Source organism: Pipistrellus hanaki, assembly GCF_964339955.1.
Source record: "Pipistrellus hanaki genome assembly, chromosome: 2".
Lineage (NCBI taxonomy): Eukaryota > Metazoa > Chordata > Mammalia > Chiroptera > Vespertilionidae > Pipistrellus > Pipistrellus hanaki.
Window position 1 is genome coordinate 141832639 of NC_140504.1, and position 9930 is coordinate 141842568.

General features: G+C 40.4%; 1 protein-coding gene across 3 annotated transcripts in view; it reads left to right on the plus strand.

The window, feature by feature from the left end:
- TTLL7 (tubulin tyrosine ligase like 7) overlaps positions 1-9930 on the plus strand; it is a 172064-nt gene that overhangs the window by 161467 nt on the left and 667 nt on the right. For all 3 annotated transcript variants that reach the window (XM_084873208.1, XM_084873209.1, XM_084873210.1), the window contains exon 21: positions 9625-9753. In XM_084873208.1, coding sequence (XP_084729334.1) covers positions 9625-9753 — 129 coding nt within the window. The remainder of the gene's footprint in view (positions 1-9624; positions 9754-9930) is intronic.

The following is a 9930-nucleotide window of genomic DNA, read 5'->3' on the forward strand; positions in this document are numbered from 1 at the left end:
TCTCAGGTTGACCTTTGCTCACTAATTTCATTTTTCTTATCCCATAAGTACTGCTCTTTGATTGAACAACTTGAATGGGTGTGATGAAAATGGGCACTTCATAGCACTCAAATTTGTTAGATGACTTTGTGGATAGGGGTACTTTGAATATGTTGCCTGCCTAAAATTTTTCACCATTTCTCTCTTTTCCTGTTTGAATTTTTTGATCACTAAAAAACACTAAAGTCCCATGATTCACACCAAATGTAACTTGGGACTAGAACCATCGTCATCTTACCATAAGTATGGTTTGGTATCCAGAAAATTCTGGCTCTCTCTAAATAGTGTAATCAAAACAAAGTAGATCATGAACTGTTATTTTATAATATGCATTTGTCCTATTACTAGAGACTATATATTAGAAATGTCTCTCATGACTTATAAAATTTTAGAACTTCAAAATCCAGTATAATATACTACTAGGATTACCTATAATTTAAATTAGTATTGAATTTTTAAAAATTAAAATCTCCTAATTTTTCCTAAATCTTGAAGTTCAATTTATAAATATTACTGTTATTGTTGTTAAAAATATAAACTTAGAAATAATTAACAACCATAACTTTGAGGAGGAATTGATAAGTATTTGATCAATTTAGCAAAATAATTTCTCTTTAAGCAACCAGTCTCATTTATAAACTTGGGCATTTTAAGCTGCAGCTATAAATGTAATATATTTTGTTTTCTTTTTAAGCACTTTAGGTACTTGACCAGATAAGTTTCTGTCTCTAATGAGCAAAACTATCTTGAGAATTTAAAGAAGTCATTTCAGCCTAATAAATTATTAAACCTATAGACCTGGTAAATCTATTTCTCATAAACATTCCAATTCTGTTTACAAACTTGGTAAGAAATTGAACACCTTCAACTTGAAATCACAAGTTAATTACAAATTTTAAATTGAAATCACAAGGCTAATCTGTCAGGTTAGCTAATTTGCCAATTACAAGTCATTACAGAATCTTTAAATACTGAATAAACATATTGTCCCAATGATTAAACATCTATTTTTTTTAATTTGACACAAAAGTATTGATAATTTATCATCTTTGTCATTAAATTAACCCATCTAGATTTAGAAAGACAAAAACTAAGGGAATAGTGGTGTTTTATTTTATTTTTTCATCTGAGGCTTTTCATTTTAGAGTTATTCTTTCTATCTCAAATATAGACAACTGGAGCCCTTTTTAGTTTCATATTAACTACTATGATGAGGTTTGTTTTGCAACCCCTATCTCCGAGGTTCAAGATATATTTTTGTCTAATTGCTTTGGCTGATTTGGTTCAGTGCCAGTCTATATCCATCTCAAGCAGAATATCACTAACTGCCAACACTTTGCTCTTTATTTTCTAAATTTCCTGATTAAATTCTGGATCCTTTTCATGTTTTTCCTACCTCTCTGGGTCACAACACGTGGATATTTTAATGACATCTTATTGAAATTTGCATATTTCTCATACTTGTCTGATTCTACACATAACCATAAAGATAATAACAAATCCATATTTGGGAAAATATAAATTGGAAATTAATTTTAGTAAATTCTTTATCAAAGATGAGTAGAGAAGATTACAAAAGACCCCTTTAATCTTTCTGTGTCTTTATTAATAAATTTGTTTTTCTCTTTTCAATTAGTTTGTGAGTCAAATTTTAAAAAATAGATCTTTTCCAGGAAGCTTTTTCATATATATCAAAAGCACAAGCACAAAGAAAAAGTAAAGTAGACTCCATAAAAATTAAAAACTTTTGTGAATCAGAGGATACCACCAAAAAATTGAAAATACAACCTATAGAATAGAAGAAAATACTTGCAAATCATCTATTATAATAAAAGCATAATATGCAAATCTATTGAATGACCAAACACTAGAACGACCATCCTGATGACCTCTGGATAACCATGCTAGGACACCCACTTGCGCCAGGCCAGCCAAGGTGGGTGTGATGTGATTCGTCAGGGGCCTGGCCGTCGCCCCATGATTGCCCTGCAGAGGGAGGCCCAGGCCACTGGCTAGGGGGGCAATCAATCGGGGGCTCCATGATCATCCCATAAAGGAAGGCTCAAGCTACCCTGCAATGGCACTGCAGTGGGTGGTGGGGACTCCCTCTGCGGGGGCAATCCATTACAGAGGCCCAGCTGGGTGGGCAAGGCCTACCTACTTAAGGTGATTGATTACAGGGCTCCCAGACTGTGATAGGGGACAGGCCGGGCTGAGGGACAACCCTCCCCACCAAATGAATGATTTTCATGCACTGGGCCTCTAGTATATCTGATTAGGGTCTAGTATCTGGAATATTAGAACTTCTTATAACTTCACATCAAAAAGACAAAACCCAATTAAAAGTGGGCAAAGGAGTTGAACAGACATTTCTACAAAGATGATATACAAATGTCCAACAAGCACATTAAAAGACACTCCACATCATTAACATTAGGAAAATGCAAATCAAAACCATAATGAGATACAACTTCACACTCACTAGAATGGCTACAATTAAAAAAATATGGAAAATACAAATATTGACAAGTCTGTAGAAAAATCTGAATACTTTTATTTTGACAGTGGGAATGTAAAATGGTGTAGTCACTGTGGAAAACAGTTTGGAAGTTTCTTAAAAAAATAAATATAGAGTTTAAAAAATAGATATTCTCTAAGAGGTTTTGTCAGATATGCCAATAGTGTAAGCATGAAGAAAAATTAGATAGAGTAGATGAGTAATTCCTCCTCTGGATCTATATCTACAATAAAAAAAGAAAGCAGATATTCAAACGAAAACTTGTACATAAATACTTATGGCAGCACTGTTTATAATCATCAAAAGATGTTAAGAACATCAAAGGCCATCTACTGATGAATGGATAAACAAAATGTGGTAAATCCATATAATGGAATATCATCTGTCTCTCTCTATAAAAGCCTAGTATGCTAAGTGACCCTCTGACCACTTGACCATTTGACCAGTGACTATGATGCACACTGACCACCAGGGGGCAGATGCTCCAACTGGTAGGTTAGCTTGCTGCTGGGGTCTGGCTGATTGGGACTGGATGAGTTGGGCCAGACTTTCCCTGGAGCCCTCCTGCGGTCCCTCCCCAGCCCTGATTGTGCACCAGTGGATCCCCTCAGCCTGGCCTGCACCCTCATACAATTGGGAACCCTCAGGAGATGTCGGAGAACCAGTTTCGACCTGACCTTCTGCAGGCCAGGCCGAGGGACCCCACCAGTGCATGAATCTGTGCACCAGGCCTCTAGTTTATTCATAAAAGAAATAGATTGCTGATTCATGCTACAACATGGGTGAGCTTTGAAAACATTATTCCAAGTCAAAGAAGCAGACACAGAGCTCACATGTGGTATAATCTAAATATAAAACCCTATTATGCAAATAGACAAAATGGCAGAACAACTGAGCAACCTAACAACCAGTCCATATGACATGTGCTGACCACCAGGGGGCTTGTGTGGAACATGGTGGGTGTTGGCCACAGTGGGATGGTGGAGCAGGTGTGCTGGGGTGCCAGACCAAGGCGGGGCACCGGTCGCTGTCATTCAGGTGGGCCTCTGGTAGTTACTGAAAATGCTTTACTCCAGTGTGCCACAGTCCCACCAGGCGCTCACACCTGCTGCCAGCGCCGTCCCGCTTGTACCCATTGCCAGCTTCTGGTGCTGGCCCCGATTGCCCGGGCTTCCGTCAGTGGGTGCGAGTGAAGGCAGCAGGCTCCGAGTGCCCCTCAGGGCTTCTCCACCTCCCCCTACTCCTGGGGGGAATTAGGGGGCTGCAGCCAGCTCTGCTCATCCCAGTTGCTGGCACTGGCCCCAATCGCTCTGCACCAATAGCGAGTACAAGCAGGGCCAGTGGGGCCAGAACTATCAGTCCTGTGTAATGTGCCTTGATGCTTAGTAAATGTTATATTAAAGATTAAAGGAAGTTGGTTGCTTGGTAGCCCAAATGACAAAAAAAAAATTCATAGTCAATGTCATAATTGTAAATCATCTCATTTATTAAAGGAAGTCAGGCCCCTGCATGTAAATGGAATGGCAGTTGTAGTGCAATCAGACCCTGCCTGCTGACCAGCACGCAGCATTGCCAGTTGCTGCTGTGATTCTCCGCTAAGTTGGCTATGATCTCCCACCAGCCTGTTAGGAATCCTTAGGACACTGGATAAAACTGCTCAAGTGAAGTAATAATTCCTTTGTTTTAAAAGAAAACCCCTTTGTAAACAAACATGAACATGATCACAAGATAAAAAAAAAAGTTCAAACAGTGAAAGTATATTACAAATACATAGTATGGACAGAACTTGAGGCCACGCATGAGAATTTGAAGGTCTGAAATTGAAATTTCTCACTAATAAATTCTTTACCCTGTGAGAAAGGGCAGCCTCAAATGGAAGAGACGACTAACCCCTGGAGCTTGTTCCGACACTGATAGCAAACTCAATCTTCCTAGGCCAGGCAGAGGTCGAGCCCAAAATGAATCCTCTTTCTTTCTGCCTGTGAATTTGAGCTACTCCCCTGCCTCTCTGAGCTACTCTCTCTGAATCATAAGTGGGGTACCTGACGCTGGGTAGGAAAGAAACATGCCTCCCTTGTGTTGGCGACCTGAGCTCGCAAAAGAAATAAACCATCTCAATTTCCAACCCCAGAAAGGAAGTATTCTAGTACAAACAGCATCCTTATAACAGGTCCATACAATACAAGCCAAACCCTGACATATAACTGTGGACCACAAAGCTGCCCGAAGAACAGTTTCTTTTTTTTCCAAACAAGCACTATCAAGATGGTTAACAAATCACCCTAAGTACCCCAACTGATGTGCCTTGAATTTGAACTGAGTAATCTAGGTCTGTGTGCCGTTTAGAATCTTTATTATTTTCCTCTCACGTAACTTGAGTAGAAGCAGATTAACTACTAGGAATCATGGTTAGTCCTGCTATTTATTTATTCAGATGGTTTGTGCTCCCTAAACATTTGCTTTACCTGTCTACCCCTTAGGTTCCTTGGTTATGCCTTTCTTCACATGCCCTCCAGCAAGGTTTGTTTAGGAAAAGTTGTAAATAAGTGAGATATTGATTGCCAGGGGGATATTGCAAACCAACAGACAGTTCCTGCAGGGACTTGGCAGGGAGCATAATGAGCCACAGCTGTTGACTGGGATCTAAGGGAAAGGGACTCGTTTGAACAGGACTTCAGTTCCCATGCTCAGGAGTACTAGGCTGCTGTGCCTGTCTCCCCACTGTGTGCTTCTTTGGCTAAAAGAGGAAAATCTGAGAAATGGAACCAATTTCCTCTAGGTTTCCCAGCTCAGGAAATGTCTGTGAAAACAGAACTCCTTCCCCTGAGATCAATCAACATCCACTTAATTAGTGCATCTGTTCAATTCAATTCAGGTGTTTGTTGAGTGCCCATTATGTGATAGAAGCTGTAGTGTAAAAATAAAAGTCTTGACCTCCCAAAGTTCATGAGGTCACATTGATATATATTCAGTTTATTCATGCAAGGTATATTGTGATGAGTATCCTAATACAATAAGTTTTTTTTCCCAAAAGAATTTTTGGAACTTGCCAAATTATTCTACTATTTCTCTGGAAGAATAAACAAGTGAAAATGGCTATCAAAATGTAGGAAAAGAAGAGTACGGGGGTACAAGCCTATAAGATATGATCACATTCTGTAAAGCAACAGTAATCAACTCAGTTAACACTGAGGTGCAAGATTAAACAAAGGTAGACCAATAGCTGACCCTGGAAATGTCATGTAATATAGTAGTTAACAAGTGTGGGGCTGAATTCTCATTCTGCTACCTCTTGGTCATATGAACTAAATTCAGTTTCATCAAATAAATATGAGAGGAGCATGGAGAGACAGTCAGAGTAAGACATTTCTGGCTAACTTACTTGGGTGGACCACATGGAAGAGGGGGGTTGTTAGCAGGGCCTCAAGGATTGGTTTTTGGCTGATCCAAATGGGCATTCCAAGGCAGAAAGGGTGAGTAACAAGGTTGGTAAGATGGGCACAGGACATGGAAGGAGTGGTGAGGAGGTGAGGAGGATGGAATCCAGGGTGCGTGTGATTAGGAGGGTTATGAGGAGTATAAGTGGCCATGGGGCATATTCTGGAGGAGATTTCAAAGAGTGCTACAGCAGGTCCTGGAAGAGCATTGTTTCTTTCAGCTTCATTTTGTTATAACAACATTGGTGAGATGCCTAGGAATTTAACTCTTATTAATATTCATTAGCCTACAGTAAAACTGGTTTTGTTATACATTGTTTCTCTTAAGGGCTCAGAACCTATTGAAGATGTTAAATAAGGAATTGCTGTATACATATATCTCTGCTCTGGAACAGTACCCTCCCATTCACATAATTTGAGAGGCGTTCTTTAAGGAAAAGAGTAAAGAAATATGAATATAACATTACATATATAAATAATATAATTATTTAGAATGAGAAACAAAATCTCACCAAATTATTAGAGCCTCGAAGAGGTCTCTGTTCTCTGAACTCTCTAAGCAATTTGCCAGAAATGCATAGGAATGCTCATGATTGTAACCTGGCTTCATTCCCTCTCCAAGACACTACAATTCCCAGCATGCCCTTCACTCCCAGGAGGCTGTCCCAGTAAAGGGCTCTGAAGTTTAAACCTCTGTAGCTTTACAGTAAACCCACTTGTTCAGAAGTCTCCACATTTTGATGATTCTTTTTTAGTAAAAAGTTTGAGCATGTATCTGGCTGGTCAGGGGAATGGGTGCCATGATTAGTCTTCTCTAAGTCAACAAGGCTGGGTGACCAGGGGAATCGAAATGAAGGATTGGCCATGAGTACTGTTTTGAAGAAGGGATTAAGAAAACTTGGACCTCACGGCTTTCACCACCATTAGTATTCAGAACAGTTCAACAAATAGCCAAATGCCAGCAACTCTTCAAGTATAGATCCAGCTGTTTGAGCGAGTTTTTTTTATTTGTTTATTTATTTATTTGTTTATAATTTTATTGATTATGGTATCACATAATTGTCCTCATCCCCCCATTCCCATCCAAAACCCCTCCCCACATACACCCCCATCCCCCTGTTGTCCATGGCCACTGGCTAGGCCCATATGCATGCACACAAGTCCTCTGTTTATTTCATATCCATTTGAGTGCCCTCAAAGTGAACCATGGATTCAAACCATGACTCGTTTCAAACCCCATAAACATATGGTCCCTCACCAATTCCCAGAGTAGAGATTCTTTTCCTCTTCTCTTTCTTTCAATGGGATCACCACACATAATGTCCCTGAATATTGCGGCCACAGAAAGCTAGTGCCTTGATGACTCAAAATGATCTCTTAGGACAATCCCAGCCACTCTTCACAATGGCAACGTTATTATTTCTTGAATAGTAGCCTATGGCCTCCTTCTAAGTAACAGTCAGGTCAGCTTCCGCCTGTGATGGCTCCCACTCAGGCCATAAAGCTTTGATATACTTAAACTAGCCTTTCACCAAAAGTTTGCAGTAAACAACTGGCCTATAAAGCTTTCCAAGAGGCAAGAAAACAACCCGCTCCGTTGGTATACTTATTATTTCCTCTCCTCATGATGCCCCATGAGGAGTATAGTTAAAAAGCAGAGATACCACCTTCCTCTTTTTCTCCATCTGTTTATTCTGCACCATAAATTGCCAGCTCTGCCTTTGACGCAGGAGTAAAACACCGCTGTGCCTTCTTATCTGTAGCTCTTGAGAGTGCAGCAAAGCATATACCCTTTACCTCCAAGATAATCAAGAATTTACTTCCCACAGACTACATTTCATCTTTTTCCCTCTCACATGGCTGTTGGTGTTTGGAGTAGTTTCTAGTTGTTTGAGAATGTGCTTGCATTGACAAAATCCGCAATTTATTTTTGCACACAGTGTAAAGACAGAGAAATGGAAACTCCGGTGGGGTTAATGGGAAACCTACCTGTGGCAGACTTGTTCTTCTGGCCTGTGACACTATCATTCAGCGTATGTTTAATTAGTCAACACATTCATAACAATAGGTGGTGTGACCCTAAATGTGGAAGGCCAAGTGGCTAGGATTCTAGCACCATTTGTAAACCTCAGCCTCAGAAAAAATGGAATTTTTTTCTCATTACTTGAGACCCAGTTTGGCAATATCAATGAAGCAGTTGTGCCTCTAAATAACATTAAGTGGGCAAGCTTCTTCCTCCTCAGGGGAATTTAGGAAATGGATAATGGATTATGGTGTGAGTAGTTATGCACTCAGCGATTGTTGAGAGGCTAATGAATTCACACAGGTGCAACCATCAGTTCAGTTTTACTTAACAAATACTTATTCAGGTTTTCAGCCTCTGTATCAGATACCACTTTATGGGCTGAGTACCCAAAGCTAAATAAAATCTGGTCTTATTCTTCTTTTAGAACAGATTCTGTTGGAGGAGGAAGAATTGTTCATGGATTATTTTAATGCAGTGTTATAAACTGAGTGATAGCAAAATGTGTCGATCGGGGTAGCATGGCTAAGGGGGACCTGACCTAGTATATAAGGGGTAGTGAGGAAGTCAGGTAGAGTTTCCTGGGGGAGGGGCTAGTAAAACCGAGTCTTTGAAAGGCAGTATGTCAGAGGGAAGGGAACAAGGAAGGCGAAGGTGGCAAGGAACAGCATGCAGTGTGTGGGTGACAAGGAGCAGCTTGAGTTTCTAGTAAATAAGAAACAAGATAGAGAGTGGAGAGATGAGGGTAGAAGAGTTGGCAGAGACCAATCCTGGAGATGCTTGTACTCCATCCTGAAGAGGTGAAGCCTCATCCTATAGGTGGTGGTGGGGGGTGGAGGACAGAAAGTCCTAAGGTGAGTAATTAGTAGGTTTATCAGCCTGGGAGGCATGGATTTGAGAAAGGCAAGACTGGAAGTAGAGGATATGAGACATTGCACTATTCCTGATGAGGACCTGGGGAAGGACAGCAGGAGAGAGGAGAGAGGGAATGGCGGAAGTAGGGAATGTTCTGGAGTTGAAGCTCAGGGGACAGTCCTGGCTGGCAATAGAGACATGGGGATTGTTACCACAGAGGCTATGGTTAAGGCCAGATTAAACTTCATTAGCATGTTCATGTGGAATGTGAGCAGTTAAGAAGAAAGGAAGCTAAGTTCAGTCCTCTGGGGGATACAGCCTCTTTGAGTGAACAGAGGGAGAGAATGTCAATGAAGGAGACTGGGTAGAGAGGAAAAATGAGAATCAGCAAAGTGTAGTGTGACAGAAGCCAGGTGACAGAGTTGGAGACCTTTTAACAATGATGCTGAATCTTCACATCTGGCAGGTGCTGCTGAAGCTAGGATTCATTAATTAATTCAACAAATATTTACCGAGTACCAATTATGTATCATGTACCTGATAACGTACAGCCTTTTTAACACACAACTTTCCTAAAATCGACTTGTAAAGGAATAGCAAAATGCTAGAGACAAAAAAGAAAAAAGAAAAAAAAAAAGATTTGTCAGAGTGCATTCTGTCAAGCATTTCTCTGCTTTTTTTGTTTTGGTTCCGTTGTTGTTTGCAGCTTTTTCCCACTTCTAACTTTAAGGTTTTGTTTTTGTTTTTTTCAGTACAATAAAGACAAAGACTTTCATCCTCCATCCGAGCATGGCATTCAGAAGGGCAATGGCAGAGATGTTGATTGCTGGTGAAAAAACACAAAAGAATGAGAAAAGCAGTCATGCTTTTTATTCCGTGAAGTAAGCAAGCCAGACCGAGTGGGAAGAGACTGAGAGCTCCTCACTATTCAACAGCAAAGATTGCTCTTCCTTTGAGAGCTCTCCTCCCTCTGTGCTTCTAGTTTCCATAATGGGCAGTGCCAATGTGTCAGATTCCTTCCACACTGTCATGCGCAGACACCTACTAAGTTCACGGTG